Below are 24,295 nucleotides of genomic sequence, written 5' to 3' on the forward strand. Positions count from 1 at the left end.
CCTTGTCACTCGGCGGGCCCTGGGCCTGGCCTCCCCGGCCGGTGCGAGCGCATGATGGCTATGGCTGCGGTGAGGATGATGCCCAGCAGTGCGGCGGCGCCCAGACCCGCGAGCATCAGGGCGCCCCGAGGGTCCCTGTGGTAGGGAAGGCCGTACTTCGCAGCCGCGAGCGCCTCGAGGGCCACCAGGTCGACGCCGCGGCGGGACCTGACCACAGGAAGGGGGGTGCGGCCGTCTAGGGGCCAGCGCGGGAGCTGGTGCGCCCCAGCGAGCAGCAGGTACCGAGCGGGGCCGGCGAGGCGTCCCGGGATGCGGCGCACCAGCAAAGCGCCCTCGGCGATGTGGGCGCTGAGGTCCGCGCAGGACAGCTCGAACACGGTGGCGGCCACGACGGCGCGGTAGGCTCGCAGGCGCTGGTCGGGTCGGCCGGCGTCGCCCTGCCGGATGGTCTGCAGCATGGCGCGGAATGCGGCCTCGGTGGCCGGGGGGCAGCGGTCGGAGGGCCCGTTGGGGAGGTAGGGCACCGGGAGCGAGAGCAGGAAGGAGCCGCGGGGGCGGACCTCCACGACCAGGAAGTGCAGGGTGTGCTGGGCGGCGGGGTCCTCGAAGAAGAGCGAGAAGGTGAGGCGCGCGGCCCCTGGCGGCGGGGCGCAGGCGAAGAGGCCCATGCCGGCTACCTGGGCGCAGGAGGCCTCGGGGGCCGAGAGGACGCGGAAGGGCCTGCCGCCGTGGCCGCCCACGCTCAGCAGCACCGGCTCTCCCTGCTGGACCACGGCGGAGCGCGCTGCGAGGTGGAGCCCCAGCACCGCTAGCATTAAAGGAAGGGTCACTCAGATGCCGCGCAGCCAGCGGGAGGCCCGGCGCAGCTCGCGGTCCACGATGCGCTGGAGGTCCTGCAGGGGGCGCATGGCGGCCTGGTTCGCGCGGAAGAGGCGCGCCTCGGGGTCCATTCGGAGCGGGCCGTTCCTAACCGCAGTGCGCAAAGCCCTCACTCGCAGCACGGCCGCCCCAGCTTCCCGAGCCGCAGCTTGATCTGGGCCACCGAGCGCTGCGGCATCGCGGCGTGGATGCGCTTGGGCACGTTGCACAGCCGCTCCGCGAGCTCCACGAGCCGGAGGTCCTCGGCGGCGGCCCAGCGGCCCTTGACGATGGCGGGGTTCTGCGTGCGGCTCCACCGCTGCTGGCACTGCTTGCCGTCGCGGCCGTTGCGGAAGCGGCCGTTGAGGTGCTCCGCGATCTGCGCGTAGGTGAGCTCCCGGTTGCTGGCGAGGACCGCGAGCAGCTCGGACTCGGGGGCGCCCCAGGGCACGCGCTGCGGGGAGCACGGGGCTGCCTGCTCCGAGCGCGGGGAGCACGCGGAAGGCGGATCCGAGCGCGGGGCGCTGTAGAGGCCGCTGTCGGGCGCGAGGCCGAAGGACAGCTCGAAGGGGTCGTAGAAGAAATCGGTCATTGTGGAGCGGCCGGCCGAGACCGGTCCGAGTACTCCCCGAAGCGCGGTTCCGGAAATAGAAAAATACCCAAATGGCCGTATTATACCCGTTCCGGGCCGATAGCAGCAACCGAAGTGTATGACCACTCCACCCCAAAGTGTATGACCTCACTCGCGCTTCGCATGGGCGGTCTGCAGCTGGCACGCCACCGCCCTGCCCGCGGGGTCGAAGGCCGCGAGGAGGAAGTTGCCCTCCGCGTCGAAGAGGCCGGCCACGCTGCCCGACCACACCGGCGTCCCGTTCACCTCCAGCGCGTAGGCTCCCGTGGCGCGGCTGAGCCGGCCCACCACGCGCTCCCGGCGCCCGCAGCACACGTAGTGGCGCTCAGGGGTCTCGAAGGGGAGCTTGAGGGCCTCGCAGGCGTACCACTGGGCGATCCCGAGCAGCACGAGCCAGCGCTTGGCGGCCCACGGCGTCCCGCGGCGGATGGGCAGACCGAAGCACAGCCAGAGCGCGCCGAGCTGGAACGCCTGCACCGCGAGCTGCAGGGTGGGGACGTAGGGGCAGCGGCTGCCCGCGTAGTGGTTGGCGTAGTCCACGGTGGCATGGGAGAGCACCCGCTGCACGCCAACGGTGTCGTTGAGCTTCACCCGGTGCGGCCTGGTCACGAAGCCGCCGCGGAAGTAGGAGAGCGCGAAACTCTGGGCCGAGGCGAGGAGTCCCATTTAATAGGCGGCAATATTATACTGTATACGCAATATCTCACTGGGCCTTGCCCGCCCGGTACTCCATCCAGGCCGTCTTCCGGGAGTGCACGGGGCTCAGCAGCAGCTCGAAGCTGTTCTCCTCCTCCAGCAGCAGGTCCGAGACCTAGCGCTGCTTCTGCAGGTCCAGCTTGAACCGCGCGGGGCGGGGGATCGGCGCCTGCACGGCGTGCTGCTTGAAGGACTCGTTCGCGGAGGTGCGGCTGATGTGGTGCAGCGCATGGCTCGGCCTCGCGGGGCACCCGAACCTCAGGGGCGTCGGCATAGGAGGTATCATTTTGAAATCAGGTATTATTCATATAAATGTCTATTTTTATTATACATAGACGCGATTTTCTAGTCAGATTAAATCTACTTCAGTCTATTATTAGACTTATAAACTATATATCTATAATTATAAATCATTTATAAACTTTATAGTGTTTTATTCTAATTTTGATATGAATAATAGGTAATAAAGGTTATGAAAATTATATCATTCATTTAGTAGTGTTAGATACCAAATAAATCATTATTAATATGCAGTTATATAGTGTACTTGACCTAAAAATTGATATTCATTGCACTTATTAGAAGAAAAAAGAGTACAATATAAATATATGAATATATAATTATAGAAATAAATATTATATTTTTATTAATGAGTGAAATATTATGCTCATTGGTAAAAGTTATAGTTTACAATATAAATTTGCTATGTTTTTAATGATAATCAAATAAAAATAAATAATTTATGCTTTATTTGTTAATAATTAAACGTCAAGTATATATTTTTCGGTTTAATTCAAATTGTTTTAAGCTTGTTATTTAGGTTCTTAGGGAAAACTATTAATTGTATAATAATAATGATAGTGAAATAAATTATAGAACGATAACTATATTTATTTATTAAACAAATTTATTTTATATTAAATATGTTGAAAATATTAGAAAATATTATATCACGATTAATTTCTCACTTGGTGAGCTTAGAAAGGAGAGCAAGCTTTTTAGCTTACAAAGCATCCTTACGCTGAGTAAGAGTATGCTTGACTTCATGCTTGGTGTCATATTTGTATGAAGCTTTAGCCTTTCTAGAGGAGATGGGGCTCTTTCTGATGTTAGCATGAGTAGTCTCGATCGTCTGCTTATAGTTTTCAGCAGAAATACCATTCTTGATGAACTATGAGAATCTAGCCTTATATGTATCAGCGTTTTCACCCTTAAGTTCGGTCATATAGCTAGCAACGTGTTAACCATAGATTCTATCAGCAAGGAGCTTAGCATCGACTTAACCGTTCTTGAAACCTGTAACTAAACGTTTACCTGAGTATGGGATGTTGAGACCACCGTCAACGGCACCCTTAAGGGCAGCGAAAACATTAGCGCCTGTTGTAGTACGGGATAAACCGATATCAAGGAAGCAACGGAACGCACTACGTTCATCCTTATCCTCAACGGGGACGATCTTAGAAACATCAGTGTTACCCTTATAGAGATCAGCCATCTGGATCTTAGCAAGCATTCTACGAGCGCAGAGGAGTCCGGTAGCATAACAAGCGGCATAGTTGTTAAGACCAGCCTTGAGACCGTATTCAGGAAGCTCATGGGAGTAAGCAGCACAGTGAATTTTATCACCACCAAGATGAGCAGAGATGATCTGGCATGTAACAAACTTGTTAGACCTACGAACTACAAGTCTATACTTGGGTGCGGCATATTTATCCTTATCCTGGATGGTGAGAGCACGTCTCTACTGATAATCAGTAAGACCGTCACGTCTTCTACGGAACTGAACTTAGAAACGTTTATAATAAGCACGAGTCTTTTAGATTCTGATCCAAGCCATTTCTCAAAGGAGTGGACTTATGAATTTTAGTTCAAATTTATAACGAATATATACTATATTTAAATAATAATGTTATGCGTTTAAATATTATATTTAATATATAGAGTATAATATCACTATAATAACTATCTTAATCCATCTGGAGCAAAAATAGATCCTCCACTTTCTCTATCAGTTAACATAAATGTATCTTCATACAAATAACACATATAAATTGAGTCAATAGTTAACTATACAATACCTATAGTATATGATGAGACTATAAACATTATAATAGAAACTAAAACAGCCCCAGACATGAATAAATCATTAAAATTTGATGTATATTTGATAATTGCCCATGTACAGACTCCCGATATTATAGAGATAAATAATTTGGCAAAAGTTAGGAATATCCAAGAAAAGAACTTAACGCTCATGCTAGTGAAAAATGATCCCATAGTAAGCTTCATAGCTCCACCAAGCGACTTGAAATATCCTTATCCACTTATTGCTGAGAAAATCACAACATTTCTGTTAATCCATTCCACTATCTTCTATAAGCATTTTAGACAACATCTAGCAACATGAACAGTGGCCTTAATAATTTTGGAATTAGCAAGTTTGTTACTAAGTTCTAACCGCCTCAAGACGTATTCTAAAACCATTCGGGCGAAAACTACCAAGCTGGTAATGAAGCTGGTAACCAGTAAGGTCCCCATATTCTTGGTCACGCAAAGGATACTTTGACCAAAAATACCTCTCTGACGTTTTTTATCAGAGAAGTACCAGTGAGCAACATGGAAGGAGATAATATACTCCAAGCAAGAATAAATGAAGAAGCTGCCCCAAATTGTCATGAAAACATATATGGCAAACACAGTTGTCGTACCGCCATTCTAGACGGGTGTGTGAACCCCGCCAATGTCTTTGATGTCCGTAAAACTGAACATATGACCTCTGGCATCATACGAACCGCTTAAATAGTAGAGTAGGGTGATCCCACCAGCCCAGGCGAGATGAAATAGGAAAATAATTACGAAGAAAATCGGAATAAAGAAAATTATTGGTATCCTTCGCATACAATCTACCGAAGATGTAATTACGGCAATTCCTACTCGAATTCCTTTAAAGCATAATATTAATATTATCAAAATAATTGAACCAATAATAGCAATAAATACTCCTAAAATCATAAATCCTGTCGCTTTAGACTGTAGATTTGAATCAAGAAATCCAAAATAATCAGAAACTTTAATAGAGGTTTCATTTATCCTTATGGATGCTAAAATAAAATAATATGAACCAAATATGGCAGACCCAATAATAAACACAATAGTAGAATATACTAAAATTTTAACAATATATCTCAAACAAATAAGATAAATTATTGTTATTGCAACTCCACAAAGTAAGCCATAAATTATTTATAAGTAAGTTGTTTTAACTTCAAAAACAAAATTTTAAAAGATGCTAGTTGCAAAATTAAATATTTTATCTATCAAACTACCAAAATTCCCTAAGTTGTCGAGCTAAGTATTTAGGCTCAAAGCACATTAATTTATTCCAATTTTTGCAAGTGGGTCAATCATTTCATAATCATTTCTTTTCTCTGTCCCTTTAAAAGAATTAACTGGTACACAAAAACCTCTTAAAAATTCATATCTTTAATTCACAGCAATAAAATTTTGAAATTCATTTTTGGTGAATTGATTTTTTAGGTTAGATATTCCAGATATTTGACTTCCAAATTAAATAAAATCTTCAGAACAGAAGATTTCTGTTTGTGCGTCTAGAATACAGTCAAAACCAGAATCTACACAGATTGTACCTCCGATCCCTGAAAATCCTACGGATCGTGACGTTAAATCTGTGTTAAGATCCTTCATCTTTAAAAAGAACACACGTGTCTTAATTGGATCTAAAATATTATCAGTAAAAAGATCGCATGAAATATGCGCAGATGGAAATACCTTCTGTGATAATTCGCAAAAATCCTTAAATTATTCAACTTATACCATTCTAGAGTAATCTACTGCGAAGAAATCTGGCTAAATAGTCTCACCACAAACACGCCTGTTTTAATCAGCAGGAGTAATAATCAGAAGAATTTTATCCATATTTTTTATCACATTAAAGTAGAATGCAGATCCAAGCATAGAGAAAATAAATACAAAAAATATCAACGAGCAGATAATGTCCTTATATTTTCGTAATTTAGGTGTTGTGATTGGAGATTTTTAGTCAGGTTAACTTTTAGATGGGAGAACAATACTTAACCTTTGTGTTGAGATTCGCCGGATTTAATCTTAAGTAGGTGAAGTATATGATTAAATACCTTAATTTGGCAACATTATCGATACATTGCTCATTCGACTTCTCATTTTTATGAAAAATCACAATATTTATAAATTAATATATAATATATATATATTTAAAGTTAGGGACATATAATCCTAAAAATATAAGTGTGTAATATTTGCTCACTTTTTATAAAAAGAGAAACTTATATAAAATTAATAGACTAATGGTAACAATAAAGTGAACTGTATTTAATATTTAAATCTGTTATTTGTTTTTTTTGAGAAAATATTAAGTTTTATCGTAGAAAAAAATCTTAAAATTATAATACTTACAGTTGATAAGGTAAGATGACTTTCAATTTTATATGAATAAGGATACAATGAAACTTACAGCTTATACTGTTCACATAATGGTAAAGATATTAGTGACATGGTATTATATATATTTTCAGTCATGTTTTAAGTTAAGCTCGAAAAATTGACAATTGAAAAAAGGAGAACTTATTGAGAAATAATTTATGAAAATTTTGCGACTAATAATTTATGGTATATTAATCGTAAACATAAGTAATTAAAAACTCTATTTGAAATAAGTCGTTAAAATAGCATTAATTTTCATTATATTATACTGAGACTCGTCTGTATGCTATTAAATTTGTAACAAATTATCTAATATAAAAATATATAAAAATATAGATTTATACCCATTCCATTTATGACCGCTAACGAGTAATACCCATCTCTACTATACTTGCTACCTGTTGTTTTGCAAACTTTCTTCTATACAACAAACTCCCTTACTTCATTCAGAATAATAGGTTTAGGTTATATAATATCTTTAGCTATTAATTCCCATATTCCATTTATTTTTGCATCATTTTTTTCAATTTCAACCCTTTTGTTTGCCGTTTAATAGTCTTCTTTAAACTACGATATATTTTAGTATTATTCTTTATTTGCTTCTATTATAGGAATAATTTCTGCTAGTTTATAAATATATTCGAAATATAGACTTAAAATAAACATTTCTCTACCTGCATCTTTGTTAATAGCATTTAGCGCGCTTATGAGTACAAGTGTATTCTCTATATTTATATTAAATTAATATTCAGTGTTTGCCACTGGTATAATTTTCGCCTGTCTTAAACCATTATATGGAATTATTACAAGCAATATTAAAGACAATACTGAATCGTAAACACACGTAGGATTTGGAATATAAACTAAGAAGGACGATATTTTTTAGATTTATGAAGAATATATAGGCGTTTTAACAATTTTAAGTATAATAATATTTACGATATTAAGCAATTTTATTGGCAAATTTTATACTGGATTTTCAGTAATTTTTATTATTCTATACTGTGTGCTATTAACTGCATGCAGTGCCATAGTTACAATTATATTAAGACAAAATAAAGGAATTAGAAGCTATTTTATTTAAGATTAAAAATAAGATATTAATCTAGCTCAAAAAGATGATAAAGTATTTTCATAGAATTAGGAACAATCTTTGAAAGAAGTTTTTAAGTCTATATTTAAATTTTAATATAAGTAAGTATTATTTGGCGTTATCATGTATTTAATATTCATTTTATCTGGAAAATTTTATTACAGATATAAATTTACTTACATTCAATACATTTCTTCAATACCCGTTAGTTTTTTATCACAAAGATCCATATTTATTTAAAATTCTTATTCTGATATTATGTTTCTTATAATTAACTTAGTCTGCCTTTATAATTATCCACTCTCAGCAAGTATACATTATTCAATTTATTCAATTATCAACTAAATTGAAGGAAAATCCTTTTCTACATATTTAATTATAGCTGCAGAGTTTTATAGCATTACATTCATTGATTATACACAATATAAACATATTTGGATTGCATAAATTATAATAACTTTGTTACTATCAATTTAGTTTATTCCAATTCTATAAAAGTCGCCGTTAGGACTAAAAGTAATAATTTATATATAGTCCTTCATTTTAGATACGGTTATAACAATTCCAAGGGAATACTAGCTAAATATTATTACTAATACAATGGTTTTATTTGCAACTGCAATTTACGCGGAAAAGTTCATGAGTTCTGCAATTGGGACTTACTAATCTTTAGTTATTTTTGGAACTATACTTATTAGAGTAGTTAGTAATATAGTGAACACATTACTTCTTAGATCAGGTCTTGGAATATAATCTACAGCTATTTTATAAATTGTAGTTAGCTCATATGAAATATTCTCTATTTGTGTTAGTTTGCTTTTATAGATTGCCTCTTATTTCAGATTACCTAAAAAAGTTTAACTTCCCATGTTTATGGTTATTTATGTAATATTAGTTTTATCAATGACATTTTCCCCATTAAGTGTAATTTTTATTACTGGGTTTTTATTTTTAACTGGATTTTCCTAAATTATATCATCAACATTCTCAATTTCGTCATCAACACTTTAATCTATTACAATTTTAGTATATAAATCCTTTTTTAGTTACTAAATTCCAAATCCTAATATTTTTTTAACTAGATTTTTAACAGGAATTGCTGTTTCTTCTGCTTCTGGATATTTATTTTTCGATTCCCCTTACTTTTTATCAACATTTACAGGTGCTGTACTGTCTTTGTTTTTAACAACTCCAACAGTTCTCATTGATATGGAAATAACAACATTATCGATTAGCAAACTTCTTATTTCTCTTAGTATTTTCGTTGCTACATCAATTTTCCCTTTATTTTAGAAAGTCTCTTAAAAAGCATTTAAAGTTATTTACCTCACAGTTTATGCTATTTTGCTTATTTCGTGCTTACTTTCAAGCTAAGTTTCTGAATCTTTCACGCTATTAATATTCTTAATTTTGTTAGCCTCCTTGCCATAATCATTAGCTATTGTATCTTTCGGAATATCTTCACTTCTACTAGTTCTATTTATGTCTTCAACATATTCAGTGTCTACCATTTCTTATGCTTCTGCGGTTGCATCTTTCTCAGCAACCTCGATAATGTTTTTACTTCGCTTTTTAATGATTAAAAACTCTGTTTTACGACGCTTAATTAAAAAAGTTAAAATTGAAAATGCAGGTGCCAAAATCAACCAAAATATATTCAATTAAGAGGCCGAATTTGATGTATTTTTAAATTCTGCAGAATAATAAAATAAAGGAATGGAAACTAACAGAGAAACAGCAGAAAATGTATATTTTTCATTGAAGTATTAACTATATGGATTTATTGCTATCTCAGGATGGATTTTCTCAAAATTTGGATTCTCAGAACTCGTTTTCGGTGTTTTAAGTTGTTGTGTACTTCTGATACCTTCTGATAATATTAATGGATCAGATATAATGTAAGTTTGCGGATATTTTAGTGTCAATTAAAATTGGTAGGAAAACCTTAACAATAAATAACAGAAAATAACCCGCTTTGTCATGTGCTCCTTCTTATTAGTGTTAGGAAGAATTTTATATGATTTCATACTCTTTATTAACGAGCTGATCTTCGATTACGAAGCTAACAACTAATTTATCAATGTATTCATTAAAGATATTTTCATTTTAGTTCTAGTTCTTATTTTCGCTCTTACAGGTATTTGCTATATAACTGCTTTTCCGCTTTAATATTTTACATTTTTATGTAATCAGCGCAGAGTTTAACTTTTAAGTATTTTGGGAATCTTAGCTCTAGTTGCATCTATATTCAGCACCGCAAATGGGATTAAAATACTTCTGATATTTGGATTTTCAGGTATATTCTTTTAGGCACCGATATCGGTACTAATGGGCGAGAAGCGTATAGTAGATGTAGAGAGTACGTGAGAAAATTAAGTCACTTTATCACCAGAATTCACCGATATCTTAAATAGAACTAAAATTAATAGATTATAGAGATGGGAATGCATTTATGAGACCTAAAGATGCTAGAATTGTTTTCTCCTCTGATTAATCAAAATTGTAAGTAAATTCTTCATTTTAAAGTTCATAAATATTAGGTATTATGGTTTACGTTGGCTTTAGAAGATTTGCTTTAAATTTTCTGATTGCGCCATACACATAGTTGTCAATTGATGTTGGGAAAATATGGTACTTAGCAAGTTCTTGTCTTACAATTGTTTTTACTTTGGCTTGGTTGATATTACTGCCAAAAAGATCAGTGCAGTAATTAAAGACAATCTAATCAGCTTCATCTGAGTGTTGTGCCATTATTCCAGTATAAGCATATTTCCTGTAACAATTTGTAAAATGCTTCACTGTCCAATCTCCAGTTACACCTATAAGATCATTTAGTTAAGGCCAAAAATTTGATTTTTTAAAAGTTGTAAGTGACTCAAAAAGTTAAAGTGCAGTCTAGGGATCAAGATTTTTTTATTAAACACCTGCTCTATCTTAAACAAGGTATGAAAAATGCTAATGGAACAATTAATGATTTGCAGGAGGTTGTCTTCCCATTTTCGAAAGGAATTCACAAACATGATATGTCAGAAAAATGTAATACTAGTGTAATAAGAATATAATATTGATCATCTTAAATAATTTATTAGGGAGGTGGTTATAATATAGTTTATATGCTGATATTTTTAAAATAATATTAATAAAAGAAAATAGTATATATTACATGATATTAATATTTATATAATAGTTAAAAAATTATTTATAATATTAATTATACTGAAGATCATAAAATATAGTTAAAAACATAATGATCACCATTAATAACCATCAACCTACTCGTTACCTTGTTGTTATTTATTCCATTCTACCGCCAATTAGTCTTCATAGCTAACTTGAGCAGTAGCATATGCATTTTATTACGTTTATTATTAGAATTAGTCCAAAGCAGCATCTTAGCTGACTGGATATGATTGGTAAGACTACTATTAGTAGGAATCTGTATTATAAGAAGGTTATTATTAATATGGAGAAGCCTATTAAACAAAAGGAGCTACCTGTTAAGCCACTGGAGCAATGTTTTAAACTTAGGATTTTGGTTACTGTTAGATTTCATTAGGTCTAGGAGATATATGTTATGCCGGAGCCTATTAATTTCCATTAAAGTTTAATAAGTTTAAGGTAGTAGCAGCATCTGACAACATTGTTATTTCATAAGGATTGAAAGTTTCATAAAATTAATCTAAAATTTAAGTAGATTTACTTTCGACAAGCTACATAGCATTAAGCTGAGTTTACAAATCTTGCTCAATTTTACTTTTTGTTTATTACAAAATTACAATCTACGTTTAAGCTTCCTACTATTTTTTACCATTTAACTTTTTAGACTTGTTGTCTATCTCTTTTTCTACCTTCTGGAGCTTCTCCTCTACTTTGCGGGCTAAATCAGCAATATCTTTCCTATCTACTAATTATTCATCAGCTATTTACTTCAGTTGCATAAGACGTGTATTCACGGAGGCTAAAATATTAGGAAATTTCATGCCGTAGGAATTTGGTTCTGGTTTGTTAGCAATAAGCTTCTATATTACAGAGGCTTAAATCGAAATCTACTCAAGTGCGTATTAAAGATTTATATTAGCACGCTTTTTTATATCATGGATTATTTGATAGGTCATTTTAGATTTGAAACGGATGTATATTTTTTTAGAGATTTAATTTATGTCTCGATTATTGTTGATAATATAAAAATAAAAATTAGTTAGAAACGAAAAAAGACTTATAGTATACATTAATATATCATTTAATTTATTATTCAAGTTAAATTATTCTGGAACCTATAAATAGGTATAGTTTAAATTATTTAAGAGTATTATATCATCAATAGCATATATAGATTTAACCACTTTAAATGCCATTTCCTGATTCTTTAATATGTCAGATTTGCCATGGACTAGCTCAGCAACCAGTCCCTCTATCATGTAATCATTTATTTTGTTTACTATGTATAGAAAAACACAAGCTTAATAGTTCTATGCTTTGTCCAGTATGCTTGAAGTCGTTTTAGCAAGAAAAACTTATTCCAATTCCTTATTTAGACACAGTTATTTCAGAATATAATATAGATTTAAAAACATCCAGATCATCACCTATAGCATTTTAGCCATCTTAAGACGAATTCTCAGTTACCTCGTCAGATTCTCCTATTTTCACCCATTTTGATATTTTCGGAAAAGAAACACAATTATGCAAAGTTTGCAATGAATATATAAGACATTCTAATTTTGTATCACACAAATAATTTTGCCGATAAAACAAATTTTCTTTATTAGGTAAAGCTTAAATGAAGAAAACAATAGATCCTAAATAGAAATCAGATAATACTAAGAAATAGCTAGTATATACAGATTCAATGTCAATATCAACCGTCAGAAGTTTCTTGGTCTCTTTTGGTTTTTTGTAAGCATCTTTTTAAGACAAAACAATATCACAATAGCGTGAAATAGCTTAAAAAGCCGTTTTTCGATATAATCAATTACTTATGGATAAATAAAATTAGCAGGATATATCTGGGTTGAAATAAATGATTTGTGGCGAGATTTTATCGTAGAAAAACATTTCAATGGGAGAATTTCAAGGATTATTGATGTAATTGGTTGAAAAAGTTAACATACCATATGCAGAAACAATTCTTAAAATTTTGAAACTAAAAAAGAAAAACGAGGAAATTGACATAGATTGAACATTTGGCATATACCGTTAGTTTGTTCTTATTTAGAATATAGTTATTCAGATATAATAATTATTATTTAGTAAAATTTATTTTTAAATATACTGCCATATACTATTTGTAATATATACTATTTTAGAAAAAATGAATAACCTCTCACATGAATATATATTTTCTATGATAGAGAATTTAAAACCAACAGAAAAGATCAAGGCACGAAAATGGGTTTAAAGGCTTTAGACTGCATAGGGAAAAGATGTTAAAATCACACTAAAATATTTTAAACTACTTACTCTTTAGTTAGAAGCAATTTAAACATAAAGACTTAAAACTCTAGACCAACCATTTTGCTATTTACCTAAAATAGAAGCTTTGCCGGATTTGCCATAACTGTACTTTGATAGATATTAAAGAAAGCATTAGCCTGAGTGTAAACTAGAAAAAATTGATTCAAGAAGGTGCTAAAGATATGATATGTAAGTTTTAGCACACGATTTATCCCCAGAAGTATTATTTAACTCTACTAGCAGTCTTTCATAGTCATCAACTTAAAAATAGTCAACAAATCACTTTTCAACATAGAATATAGAATAAATCGCGGAGGACTTAGACTTAATATAATTATAAGAAGAAAATTATGATATTTCAGAAGAGGATTATTATTCAAATACTGCGATTTTAAGCTCATAACATTCTGGCAAATTAGACGAGTTAGAATATACATTTTTAAGCAATACAATTTAGCAGCTTAAATTTCAGTGATTGATGATTTTTCCTAAACCAAATTAATTTAACTTATTAAGATATATTAGAAGTATTTATCAATGAGTATTATACGAAATTAATCTTGCTTCTAATGTTAATTCTTTATTCAACAGTCTTAAAGTTAAATTGTAATAAAAATTAATGCTGAAACTTCAAAAATTAATAAAATATGTTATTTTTCTCAATCTTTCGTATTTGAAATTGTCAAATCTGCAATATTAATATTTTTTGAGAGAAACTTAAATCCTTTTGTATGCAACTTGTTATTATATTCTAAGTCATCTAATCTTAAATCGTTATTCACTACTGGAGTAGGTCCAGGAGACACTGAGTGCATTATCTTATAAAGCTTTTACTTTCGTATTCTAGTTTTAATCTCTTTTGCTGGTTCTGCAAATGTAGTTTATTTAAGTGATTAATAAGCACAACTTCCCATTTTTAAAAATTTATATCTATATAAAGTTTCAGAATACTAATTGCTAAAAAACTGCATTTAAATAATATATAATATTATACTACTGTATTGATCATGATAAAAATCAAGTAAATATTTAAGAGAAAAATGTACAGAAATAAAATTTGGAATGGTAATTTTATTATATATTAAAGCATTTTCCTTAACTGTAATTATTATAGGTAAGTTTCAAACTCTAATTTAAGATATTATATCAGTATTCGGCTAGCATATATATTAAATCCTTTTCTTACCATAAAATTACACTACATATGATTATGATTATTTTATGATTAAACTAATTATCATTGATAAATGAATAATCATATAAGTTATCAGTATTTTGAACTATTAACTTTTTATATTTGCTTAGTGCACTTGACTTAACCTTAAAATATGATCTTGACTTATCATATAAAAAGTTACAATGATTATATTACAAATATTATTATATAAGTGTTAACGACGAATGAACTTATTTTACTGTATAAGTCAGCAGTTAATTTTACTTCTCAATATTAATATTTTAAATAGTTACATTTCCACTTAAACAGCTTCTGGATATAAAATTAATAATATAGGTATGATAAATTATTAGATAAATGCATTAATAAATAATATGCTGAGAAGTAAAGAGGCATAATACTTTGATTTGATATTGATATTCCAAATATTAGCTTTTAAATACTAACAACATAAGTAAAGACTGCTTTATTTTTAAATGTTTGATAACTTAGCAATGACAAAGATTAAGCTTCCCGTCCACCTGGTGCAGGTAGCTCCGCTCGAACACCGTCGGCACCTCCGAGAACTCAGCGCTGCCGGTGTGGATGCGCATCCAGAGCGTCGTCTTCCCGACCTTCTCGGCTCCCATGAGCAGGATCGCGCACTTGAACGTCGGGTAGGCCTTGAAGTCCGGCTCGTCGAACTGGAGCACGTCGGAGGCGTTGGGCATTGGCATGGAAGGGGGAGCGTTTTGGGAGCTTGCGGAATTTTACTGATGCGGCTGTTCCTGTTGCTGCTACAACTGCTCTTCCACGACTACCTGCGCTGGGATGGACTGGGGAGGTGCTGCGGCGGAGGCCTGAACGATTTTCGGAGCGTAGGCGGGGAGCGGTTTTCCAGTGCCCTGCAGTATGGCTGAATCGCCTAGCTGGCTTTGGGCCGCGAGGATTTTCACCAGTTCGATGACGTCCAAAATGGCGTTTTTCTCGCCGTTCACAATGCTAAGCGGGCTCGCAAGGAACTTATCAGGGAGTTATTAGTTTCTGCAGAACTAGATGAAGTGCTGCATGTTCGCACCGTGGACGAAAATAATGTCACGGGCGTCCACCTTCGGGACCGCGTTGCTGACGATGAGGTTCGCCAGGTTGCACAAGACAACGCCTGACTTGATTGCTTCGTGGAAAGTGGGGGCTGAGACGTCAGGGAAAATGGACTTCAGATACTCGAGAGCTTGGTCCGCCATTTAGCGATTTAGTTTTAAAGTATTTGTTTAACGTATAATATCACATACTACTGGTGTACTTGGTATTTCCCTATAATGCTAGGAATTCCGTTCCAATACAGACTGAAATCGTAGTGATAGATAGAATAATAGGAGATATATTTGCCAATGAAAACAATATTTTATTTCGGTTATTTAGTGTATATAACCAATACTCCAAAAATGGACCTGATCGCCGAACTTTAGACACTATAGGTCCAGTGCGCATCTGGCCTCCTGGATATAAGCAAAAAGCTGCAGCTCAGCAATACTGCGCAGTAGAGCGTACTGGGAGCATCCCTGTCGAACACCCTAGGCCAGCTGGCACTGTTCTAGGATATTCCCGAGGTTGTGATGGACATTGACGAGGTCGACCTTACTAAAAGTGAGTTCAATCAGTGAACATGAGTACATAATTAAATAAATTAAGCAGTAAGTCTTCAAGCCTCGGGTTAAAATCTGATACGACTTTGCCTTCAATTTAGTAGTATACTTTTAAATTTTCAGGTTGAAAATTGTAAATGATTTTCAATCAGTCAAAAGCAGCGCATATTTTAGCTACTTTTTCATCTCCGTCCTCGGCAAAATAGAAATCGGAGCCCTCATACTTCATCCCAGTGAATAGGCATAATGCTTTCATTTGGCACTAGATCATCTCGGGAGTGCCTAAAGATTCTGCAACGAAAAACTCAGATGTAGCACCCAAAGTTGCTATACATTTGAATTTTTTGCCTTCCAATTTGGCGTTCGTCTCAGCCCCTTCAATGTATGCGAATCCAACCGTGAACAGGTTATCTAGGAACGTTCTTCCATAGGCAGGCATGTTATACCAAAACATGGGATACATGAAAATCATTCTGTCGTGCTACAGTATAATTTCCTGCTCAGCCTTAATTTCTTCAGGGGTAAATGATGGTCTTTTTTTATAAATTGTAGAAAGTTCACGAATGGTTATATTAGTTTTAAATTTTAGAGTGTCTAAAATCTATCTGCCTCTAACGGACTTTTCTGCTTCTGGATGCATGAAATAAATCAGGGTCTTCATTTATAGCGGAATTGAAAAAATGATTTGACAGTATTAATAAGTATATTATATCGTGATAGAATGCATTTAATTTTATTAGTAAATAGTAGTTCTAATTATCTAGCTGACTGCAAAAATGACAAATTAACAACAAATTGAGAATCAGTCTAGTTTCGCAATAAGTACTAAATAAATCTTTAACTCAAAGTAATGCTTCTCACTTCCTGGCAACCATGTTGGCAAGACCTGCTGCTTGACCACCCTTAGCGATGGAGTCTCTGCCAGCCAGACCCTTACCTGATCCATCTGAGTTGAATCTGGCGGCGTGGGCGCCAGTAAAGCCGGCAGGATTGGTCATCCTGTCATAGACGGAGCCACCAGATGGGCCCTTGCACTTATCACGACCGGACTCAACACCTGACTCTTTGGGGACCGGTTTCGCAGCAGCGGCAGGCTTAGCAGCGGGCTTGACGGAGGCGCCACCTTCGGGGGCAACACCAAATCGGGCAGCGTGGGCGCCAGTAAAGCCGGCAGGATTGGTCATCCTGTCATATACGGAACCGCCTTCTGGACCCTTGCACTTGTCACGGGCCGTTGCGGTGCCAGTGGTGGAGCCGGAGTGGGCCTTAGGCTTTGCGGAGGCAGCAGCAGAGGTGACTGAGGCACCGCCCTGGGGAGCTTGGCCGAACCTGGCAGCGTGGGCGCCGGTAAAGCCTTCGGGGTTGGTCATTCTGTCATAGACGGAACCGCCTGCGGGAGCTTTGCACTTTTCACGATCAGTCATTCTTGAGGGAGCGTTAGATTTGGACCAGAATTATTTAGTGCATATATGTATAAATTAATAGCCACAGGCTAGATCTAGACAATGCTAATTTTAGACTCGTAGAAATATTGAGAATCACATTATATTCACTATAGAAGCTGTTTTGAAAACTGAATAATAGTTTCATTATCCGGAGAATTTTAGTTAAATACTATTTTTAGAAACAAAAAACCATTGCCTATACATATTACTTAATGCTTACGCTGCATGGAAAAGTTATTCCATTCTAACTCAAGATATGTAATTTTTGGGAAACATTATAAATAAATATCCTATTTAATGAAATTTTTTTGTGTATAAAGAAATATTTTTATTTTTACAATCATTAAGTTTATCATCTTCCAACTAGTTCACCTTCATGTGTATATGGTTTAAGTAAGATACAATATAAATTGAATGCCAAACAATATTCTAGAACAGCGAAATATTGTATTTTGAAGGCCTACACATTTTGTGCTAAATAACTAACGAATATAATATTATTTAGGTAACGCGAATACTTAGATTTTTTAACAATCTAAATTTAAAAATTAATTTTATGAAGAATAACAATTTACTATTTTATACAATAAATAATATAAATTTTATGTCTTTAAATTATCAACAAAACGAGATAGTATTTAAATTTCACATTATTGTTACTCAAATAACTTCTGCTTATATACTAATATATTGTTAGGAAATAATTAGAATAATATTAGGATTGAACTACTTAAACAACAAGAATAATGCACTCAAGAGAAGAAATTTTATTTATAATAAAAAATTAATTAGTACACACATTTATATTAAGTTAAAGAGTATAAATAAGGACCAATCTATAATTCTCAATATCAGAGTGGGCCACTTTTTACGTAGTAAATAATCATTTGCCTAATTTATTAAAAATTTAATGAAATGATAAATAATTGAACAAAACTACATCAAATAGTTTCGATTACCTAGTGGTAAATACTTCTATTTCAGAAATAGTCTTCTATTATGTAATTACTATCAGTAATAAATATGGTTTTAAAATTTACTTGTGGCTGCATTATTTTTTTAACATAATATTGTTTCTACCTTATATAATAATAAACAACAATAGACTTGTTAAAATATAATAGTGTTATTTTTAAGAGGCAATAACATTTTAAACTAATACTAGGTTTAGGAATACATTATTTATCTTTCTATAATTATTAAATGTATGCATACGATAAATATTCATGTAACCATTGATAATAAGATTTGAAGGAATACTTATGTATTATTGATTCTACTTTGTAAATATAAAATTTAAATTCTAAAATAATTGTAAATAATGTACTTGTGGTTTATTTATGTAAGATAGTTAAGAAATATAAGTATAAATATATAATAAAGTATTATATAGAATGCAAACAATAATATTAGAGATTAGGTTAATGTCAATTTATAGGAATTTATATATTAGCTTTTTATAGTTAAATTTTAAATTTGAGTAAAATATCGTTACATATAAATTGAAAAAAGTTTTAATACTAATTTATATGATGAACAAACTATAAATAATTGTTCTTAGAAACAAGAATATGTTGAAATATACGTAAATTACCTGTAATCATATATAGATTAATAAACAAACTAATAAAAAGATATATATGTTCGTTATATGTTAAAAATATTTTAAATATATAATTTGTGACTAATATGGTATATTTTAAATATTGCTAATTATTATAATTCTATTATATTCTTTATTATAAAGATATTATGTTCAGTTGAGTAATTAGATTGAAGAAAATATATTTACGAAATTAGTACATAATATAAGTTTCACATTTATAATATTATTATTTAATAACTAATAATATCAATTAAAAAAGAGTATATATTATGAAACTATATTCTCAATTTAGTTTAATTGATAATTTTAAGAAAGGTATTGATTATTCTGCTAGAAACCAAGTCATGTTATATATTGATAATTTTATATTTATTTGTAAATGGGATAATTATTCTGAGAATAGTATGCAAATATATAAATTTTGATTGTTATTTTTGATTAAACCATAAGTTTAGTTTATATTTGCTGTCATATAATGTGGTATCAGAAAATTTAAAAATGATACCTCCAACACCATAACCATTAAAATTAGATTACTTCTCAAGACCCACCTAGAAAATACACTAAATTAGTAGAACATTAGCTAATGAATCCTTTAAACAACACAGCGTATAAGTACCATTAGTACGTCCAGGTATGTTCAAGATAGACCTTCCGAAGTAGCAGTCAATATCAGACTTACTATATGACAATGAGACTAGTTTTGAACTGCTTCTGAGCCCGGTGTATGGTTAAAAATTTGGTTGGCGTGATTATTGAATTTTATTAATCTGGACTTAAAATTTTTTCAACTTATATAAAAGTAAATCATATGCATGTAAGACAAAAAGACTTAGATATCATTTACATTTAATACATATTACAATATGGTAATCGTATCTAGATAACCGTATACTGACCTCAGGTACAAATAAATCTTCAACCCAAGTTCCTCACTACTTCAACTTAAAAACCATTTTCATAAAAACTAAATTATTATATCATTATAACATAATCCATTTCCTTCCGCAAAATATGTCAGACGGGCCCGCCTCGTTGCTGAAAATCAACCAGCTGCTAGAGAAATATGTCACAGACAGTATTCTCACCCGTTCATAACAGGAACTCTTCGCTTCGCGCTACCAGAAAGCATTTGACATGCTCACGCAGCTCGTACAGAACGAACAGGTGCACGTGCAGAACATCCAAGACGAGCAATCAGCGATTCAGCTTTCAGATGACCAGTTGAATGCAGAGACACGTAGGTAGTCACAGCTGTCACAGCAGATCTTCAAACTGCGTTCAGAGCTCCAAGAGCAGGAGACGTCGATTTTCCAGTAGCAAGACGGCACTACAAAATTCTCTAACGAGCACACCTTGTTGGCAGAGGAGAAGATGATTCTACAGCAGGAACTCGAGTTCATCAAACGGGAAAAGCAGGACCAGCTGAGGCCCCAAATAGCGTTGATCGAGAAGGAGCAAAAGGACCTCAGGGAGGCCCTTTTCAACAGGGGCATCGTGGAGAAGCAGATGCAGGGCGAATTCGACCAGATTCGCCAAAATTTGGAGACGGTCGAACTGGCCTGCAAGCTCACAATCGAAGAGCTAAATAAGGCGCATACGGACCTCCAGCGTGCGCAGGCGCTGCCCGAAAAATACAAGCGTCAGATATCGCTTGTCAAGCAGGCGCAATCCGCCGCTTCTGCGGACTGCGAGCGGAGGACTGGGAGGGTGAAGCTGATCGATACGGAAATCAACAAAATTAATGATCAAAAATAAGGGGTCGAGAACCAAATCCGTGACGTTAAAAATTAGATTAATCATATGAAAAATGATCAGATTTTCAACCTTCAAAACGAATTCGATTCGCTGAGCAAGGAGATCAGGAACCAGAAATACTTGCTAAAAGAGATTACAGACCTGCAGATTATCCTCTCCAGGAAGCAAAATTCGGCTAAAATGAACAAATTCATGTTCATGCAGCAGGTCGAGCAGCTCAGCAAGGAGCTAAAAATATTAGAGAAAAAGTAATAATAGAAAGATATTCATTTAACGCGTTCTCTAGAGCAAGAAAAACCTCTTACAGAGAAAATCCTTATTTTGACCTCTGAACTGACTACTGAAACGACCAAAAATGATACTTTCATGACTTAAATCAATTACACAAGAAAAGAAGTACAAGATTTGATTGTGTAGTACGCATCTGAGCTGAATCTTGACGATCAGTTTGTCTAGAAGCTTCTGGACGCACATTCGCAGTAAAAGTCATCCTAGTAACAAATTTTCTCGTTTATCCGCGAAATTCGTGACTTGCAAATTGAAACGATCGCCGTACAGTCGCAGCGCAGCGCCGCTAGCAATAAGGTCGCCAGGCTCTCTCAAAGCCTCAAACAGACTCTCTCGCAGCTCCAAATTAAAGACACTGAGGTAGATCGTCTACAGGTCGAATTGGCTTCAATTAATGCCAAAATCAACGACTTTAGCAAACTTTACGAGAAGATCAAAACACAGAAAAATCGACTTGCGAGGCTCAGCCAGGAGGCCAAACTGGCGATTTCAGAAGTCCATGAAAAAATTCAGGTCCTAAAAAGCGAAACTGAGGTCCTCACATAGGAAAGTGCTGGAAAATAACAGCTTTTATAGAGACAAGTGTTTGAGACGCGTGACGCTCAGCGAGGGGTCTAAACTGTGCGATAGGAGCTCAGCAACAGCAAGCGTTTATTGCGTGAAATGCATACTGTTATAGCGCGTCAAATCAGCGAAATTGACGCTCTTGGCAGCGTGATTGGCAAGCATGAAGAGTCGATTTAAGGCCTAATGTAGGCTTATTATTAGGCAGTTGAACAACGAAATTACGCGGGGATTCAGGTAATTTAGCGCACAGACGAGCTTTGTTGCCTATACGAAAAATTACACACGCAAGAAGCGGTCGAAAAAGAAGCAGAAGCCTTTATGATGGCTCGCGAAGAGGACTGCAGAACACTCTAATTGCTCTTAAATGAGCTCCAGCGCGACAAAGAACTGCTGAACAAAAATGTTCAAAACGACCTGCCACAAGTGCTATAAGAACGCCAAGAGATCAAAAACCAGCTCGACGACCTGCGAGCCGAAAACCAACAAATTCTTGAAGAAATCCGAACCACTGCTGCTATAACGAACAACAACGGAGAGGTAGAAACTATCTTGGATTTATCAAGTTTGTACAAGGAAAACGCACTTTTGGACGGAACGTTGGATCAGTCAGTCCAGAATTTGCAGAAACAAATTGGCAAGAAAGAGCTGCCCTAGAAGCCACCAAAATAGCTCAAAAACAAAATCTGCGCGACCTGGAACATGGTCGGCTCGCTGGATCGCGTGCAGCCAGAAATCCTCGATTCGAAGCAGCAGAACATCGAAAAACGCATGCAAAATGTCAGGGAAACGCTACTCGAAAAGTACGTTTTGGACGAAGAGCTGAGCAAGTTGGTCGAGGATTTGGAGCGGGCAATCGCGCAGAACAAAGCTGCAGTGCCCGAAAACGCGCTCGCAGAGTGCAACGAAGTCCGCGGCAGACTGCAGAAAACACGCCGCCAGCTGATGGCGGCAATCAGCTCCGTTGCGTTGGAGTAGGCGAACGTTTTCAGGCTCGAGTAGTTGAAAAATGAGCTTTTTGAGCAAGTTTAGCAGCAAGATAGTTTCTTGAAGTAAGGATTAGCACCTTCGGACGAAATCGAGCACGAATGGATGGTGCAGCAGCAGAACAACATCGAATATGCGCGCAACCGGCGGTTCCGGGACGAGCAGCTGGCAGCTCAAGTCCCAGGCTTGTACGAAAGTCGCGCAAAAGTGCGTTTCGACAGCTACATGAACGCCGAAACTGGGCTCCCTCGGCCTTATGGCGGGAACGCGCCGATGGCGCCTCCTGAGCAGGCGCCGAATGTAGGGCGTTTCTACCGGGCTGCGAAGGAGTTGGAAATCGAAATTTGAGGAGTGGTGAGATGTGATAGTTTGGGTTATTAGTGTATAATAATGAATTTGGTAAAATTTTGGAAGGCTTGGTTTTTTTGATTAAAAAAATATATTAGATTATTATATCCTTAGGTATATAATTGGGGGTTTATTGCTTTATATAGTATTATATTGATTGCGATTGATATAGCATTGTATAGAATATGTCTCATCAAATTAACTTTGGAGGGTTGATACTAGAGATACGGGATGGGTCAGTTGTGACATCTGATAACGAGGTATACAGTTTGCCTGCTTAAAGCTTAGAGTATAAATTGATTATATATAATTTTACTCCTATGGCTTTAGGTAATTTTGCTTTTACTTTTTAAAATAAAGCGTTTCAATCAGCTGGATTCGCAGTGCCAAAGTATGACAGAGTTTATGCAATAGGTAAAAGGTTGTATTTTTTCTTTTAGGGTTAATTGAGAGTTTTTAATAATTTTAAACTAGAAAGGACTATAAGTTTTGGAAATATTGTGTATTTTTAAAATAATATAGCAATTTCAGACGAGGTTGAAATGATTGATTTGGTTAGTTTTGAAAAATTTAAAGGTAGTTTAGAATTAAAATAGTTGAAGTTGTATTTAAACTAAGATTAGAAAACAATAGATTAGGTTTTGTAAACGTTTGATAATATAAATTTAGATAAGATTAGGTCAAATTATGTGTTATAACTAGAAATAGCTTAAGAGGAATTCTATATGGATGAAGCTGAAAAAGTTGCAGTTACACAGTATAATTAATTATTATACAATATTTACTAGTTATAAGAATAAACAAAATAATTGGAGTTAATAAATGATGATAAACTGTACAAGAAGTTTTAAATAAAGCTAAATAAAATGAAAGAGGATTTTAATAATGATATTATGGTATTAGAAGACTTGAATAGACAAGAATTATAAATTTTAAACTAAGAATTATAGAGGAAAACAAAAACGAAAAAATGAGTTTATATCAATCATTCTTTATCCATTATATGCCTTTAAATTCTACTGTTTTATCTAATTTTGCCCAAAACACGATTGTTGCTTGTTTTCCATCTAAGTTAACATGTAATTTATAGTTAATCCCAGCAACAACTTAAGTAGAAAGTGAAGTAATTTCAACATGTTTATATTATTTAGTTTGCTTAATAAATTATTTTTCAATATTAGGAGGCAGTTAAGTATCAGAATGATTAGTGTATCCTCCTACTGCTGTCATAGCAAATAAAATTAACATTTATAGATTTACTGTAATACTAATTTATATATATTATA

At 36.0% G+C, this 24,295-nt stretch overlaps 19 protein-coding genes across 19 annotated transcripts; 6 read left to right on the plus strand and 13 right to left on the minus strand. All coding sequences in view use genetic code 6, as the record gives it.

Moving 5' to 3' along the window:
• Positions 1 to 5: 5 nt before the first annotated feature.
• SS50377_26636 (uncharacterized protein) lies at positions 6 to 815 on the minus strand (the record flags this gene model as incomplete). The annotated part of the gene is made up of 1 exon (XM_067910443.1): positions 6 to 815. One exon carries the CDS (start codon positions 813 to 815, stop codon positions 6 to 8), a length of 810 nt encoding a protein of 269 aa, XP_067763199.1.
• Positions 816 to 988: 173 nt separating this feature from the next.
• SS50377_26637 (Myb-like DNA-binding domain-containing protein) lies at positions 989 to 1,450 on the minus strand (the record flags this gene model as incomplete). Its single annotated transcript, XM_067910444.1, has 1 exon — positions 989 to 1,450. One exon carries the CDS (start codon positions 1,448 to 1,450, stop codon positions 989 to 991), a length of 462 nt encoding a protein of 153 aa, XP_067763200.1.
• Positions 1,451 to 1,597: 147 nt separating this feature from the next.
• Positions 1,598 to 2,155, minus strand: SS50377_26638 (uncharacterized protein; the record flags this gene model as incomplete). Its single annotated transcript, XM_067910445.1, has 1 exon — positions 1,598 to 2,155. One exon carries the CDS (start codon positions 2,153 to 2,155, stop codon positions 1,598 to 1,600), a length of 558 nt encoding a protein of 185 aa, XP_067763201.1.
• A 37-nt stretch (positions 2,156 to 2,192) lies between these two features.
• On the minus strand, positions 2,193 to 2,471 carry SS50377_26639 (uncharacterized protein; the record flags this gene model as incomplete). The annotated part of the gene is made up of 1 exon (XM_067910446.1): positions 2,193 to 2,471. The coding sequence occupies one exon, from the start codon at positions 2,469 to 2,471 to the stop codon at positions 2,193 to 2,195; it is 279 nt and encodes a 92-aa protein (XP_067763202.1).
• Positions 2,472 to 3,149: 678 nt separating this feature from the next.
• Positions 3,150 to 4,022, minus strand: SS50377_26640 (Ribosomal protein L5; the record flags this gene model as incomplete). The annotated part of the gene is made up of 1 exon (XM_067910447.1): positions 3,150 to 4,022. The coding sequence occupies one exon, from the start codon at positions 4,020 to 4,022 to the stop codon at positions 3,150 to 3,152; it is 873 nt and encodes a 290-aa protein (XP_067763203.1).
• A 113-nt stretch (positions 4,023 to 4,135) lies between these two features.
• On the minus strand, positions 4,136 to 6,385 carry SS50377_26641 (Plasma-membrane choline transporter and transmembrane domain-containing protein; the record flags this gene model as incomplete). Its single annotated transcript, XM_067910448.1, has 1 exon — positions 4,136 to 6,385. The coding sequence occupies one exon, from the start codon at positions 6,383 to 6,385 to the stop codon at positions 4,136 to 4,138; it is 2,250 nt and encodes a 749-aa protein (XP_067763204.1).
• Positions 6,386 to 7,939: 1,554 nt separating this feature from the next.
• Positions 7,940 to 9,862, minus strand: SS50377_26642 (Transmembrane domain-containing protein; the record flags this gene model as incomplete). The annotated part of the gene is made up of 1 exon (XM_067910449.1): positions 7,940 to 9,862. One exon carries the CDS (start codon positions 9,860 to 9,862, stop codon positions 7,940 to 7,942), a length of 1,923 nt encoding a protein of 640 aa, XP_067763205.1.
• A 280-nt stretch (positions 9,863 to 10,142) lies between these two features.
• SS50377_26643 (uncharacterized protein) lies at positions 10,143 to 10,754 on the minus strand (the record flags this gene model as incomplete). The annotated part of the gene is made up of 1 exon (XM_067910450.1): positions 10,143 to 10,754. One exon carries the CDS (start codon positions 10,752 to 10,754, stop codon positions 10,143 to 10,145), a length of 612 nt encoding a protein of 203 aa, XP_067763206.1.
• Positions 10,755 to 11,008: 254 nt separating this feature from the next.
• SS50377_26644 (uncharacterized protein) lies at positions 11,009 to 11,872 on the minus strand (the record flags this gene model as incomplete). The annotated part of the gene is made up of 1 exon (XM_067910451.1): positions 11,009 to 11,872. One exon carries the CDS (start codon positions 11,870 to 11,872, stop codon positions 11,009 to 11,011), a length of 864 nt encoding a protein of 287 aa, XP_067763207.1.
• Positions 11,873 to 12,105: 233 nt separating this feature from the next.
• On the plus strand, positions 12,106 to 12,936 carry SS50377_26645 (Zinc finger, C3HC4 type (RING finger) domain-containing protein; the record flags this gene model as incomplete). The annotated part of the gene is made up of 1 exon (XM_067910452.1): positions 12,106 to 12,936. The coding sequence occupies one exon, from the start codon at positions 12,106 to 12,108 to the stop codon at positions 12,934 to 12,936; it is 831 nt and encodes a 276-aa protein (XP_067763208.1).
• Positions 12,937 to 13,068: 132 nt separating this feature from the next.
• Positions 13,069 to 13,686, plus strand: SS50377_26646 (uncharacterized protein; the record flags this gene model as incomplete). The annotated part of the gene is made up of 1 exon (XM_067910453.1): positions 13,069 to 13,686. The coding sequence occupies one exon, from the start codon at positions 13,069 to 13,071 to the stop codon at positions 13,684 to 13,686; it is 618 nt and encodes a 205-aa protein (XP_067763209.1).
• A 671-nt stretch (positions 13,687 to 14,357) lies between these two features.
• Positions 14,358 to 15,611, minus strand: SS50377_26647 (Calponin homology (CH) domain-containing protein; the record flags this gene model as incomplete). Its single annotated transcript, XM_067910454.1, has 1 exon — positions 14,358 to 15,611. The coding sequence occupies one exon, from the start codon at positions 15,609 to 15,611 to the stop codon at positions 14,358 to 14,360; it is 1,254 nt and encodes a 417-aa protein (XP_067763210.1).
• Positions 15,612 to 15,812: 201 nt separating this feature from the next.
• On the plus strand, positions 15,813 to 16,031 carry SS50377_26648 (uncharacterized protein; the record flags this gene model as incomplete). The annotated part of the gene is made up of 1 exon (XM_067910455.1): positions 15,813 to 16,031. One exon carries the CDS (start codon positions 15,813 to 15,815, stop codon positions 16,029 to 16,031), a length of 219 nt encoding a protein of 72 aa, XP_067763211.1.
• A 130-nt stretch (positions 16,032 to 16,161) lies between these two features.
• SS50377_26649 (NADPH oxidoreductase) lies at positions 16,162 to 16,674 on the minus strand (the record flags this gene model as incomplete). Its single annotated transcript, XM_067910456.1, has 1 exon — positions 16,162 to 16,674. One exon carries the CDS (start codon positions 16,672 to 16,674, stop codon positions 16,162 to 16,164), a length of 513 nt encoding a protein of 170 aa, XP_067763212.1.
• A 196-nt stretch (positions 16,675 to 16,870) lies between these two features.
• On the minus strand, positions 16,871 to 17,437 carry SS50377_26650 (p25-alpha family protein; the record flags this gene model as incomplete). Its single annotated transcript, XM_067910457.1, has 1 exon — positions 16,871 to 17,437. One exon carries the CDS (start codon positions 17,435 to 17,437, stop codon positions 16,871 to 16,873), a length of 567 nt encoding a protein of 188 aa, XP_067763213.1.
• Positions 17,438 to 19,562: 2,125 nt separating this feature from the next.
• On the plus strand, positions 19,563 to 19,823 carry SS50377_26651 (uncharacterized protein; the record flags this gene model as incomplete). Its single annotated transcript, XM_067910458.1, has 1 exon — positions 19,563 to 19,823. The coding sequence occupies one exon, from the start codon at positions 19,563 to 19,565 to the stop codon at positions 19,821 to 19,823; it is 261 nt and encodes an 86-aa protein (XP_067763214.1).
• A 255-nt stretch (positions 19,824 to 20,078) lies between these two features.
• On the plus strand, positions 20,079 to 23,009 carry SS50377_26652 (uncharacterized protein; the record flags this gene model as incomplete). Its single annotated transcript, XM_067910459.1, has 1 exon — positions 20,079 to 23,009. One exon carries the CDS (start codon positions 20,079 to 20,081, stop codon positions 23,007 to 23,009), a length of 2,931 nt encoding a protein of 976 aa, XP_067763215.1.
• A 185-nt stretch (positions 23,010 to 23,194) lies between these two features.
• On the plus strand, positions 23,195 to 23,983 carry SS50377_26653 (uncharacterized protein; the record flags this gene model as incomplete). Its single annotated transcript, XM_067910460.1, has 1 exon — positions 23,195 to 23,983. One exon carries the CDS (start codon positions 23,195 to 23,197, stop codon positions 23,981 to 23,983), a length of 789 nt encoding a protein of 262 aa, XP_067763216.1.
• Positions 23,984 to 23,990: 7 nt separating this feature from the next.
• On the minus strand, positions 23,991 to 24,257 carry SS50377_26654 (Cystatin domain-containing protein; the record flags this gene model as incomplete). Its single annotated transcript, XM_067910461.1, has 1 exon — positions 23,991 to 24,257. The coding sequence occupies one exon, from the start codon at positions 24,255 to 24,257 to the stop codon at positions 23,991 to 23,993; it is 267 nt and encodes an 88-aa protein (XP_067763217.1).
• Positions 24,258 to 24,295: the final 38 nt, after the last annotated feature.

Source organism: Spironucleus salmonicida, chromosome 6, assembly GCF_000497125.1.
Source record: "Spironucleus salmonicida strain ATCC 50377 chromosome 6, whole genome shotgun sequence".
In the NCBI taxonomy this organism is placed as follows: Eukaryota; Fornicata; order Diplomonadida; family Hexamitidae; genus Spironucleus; species Spironucleus salmonicida.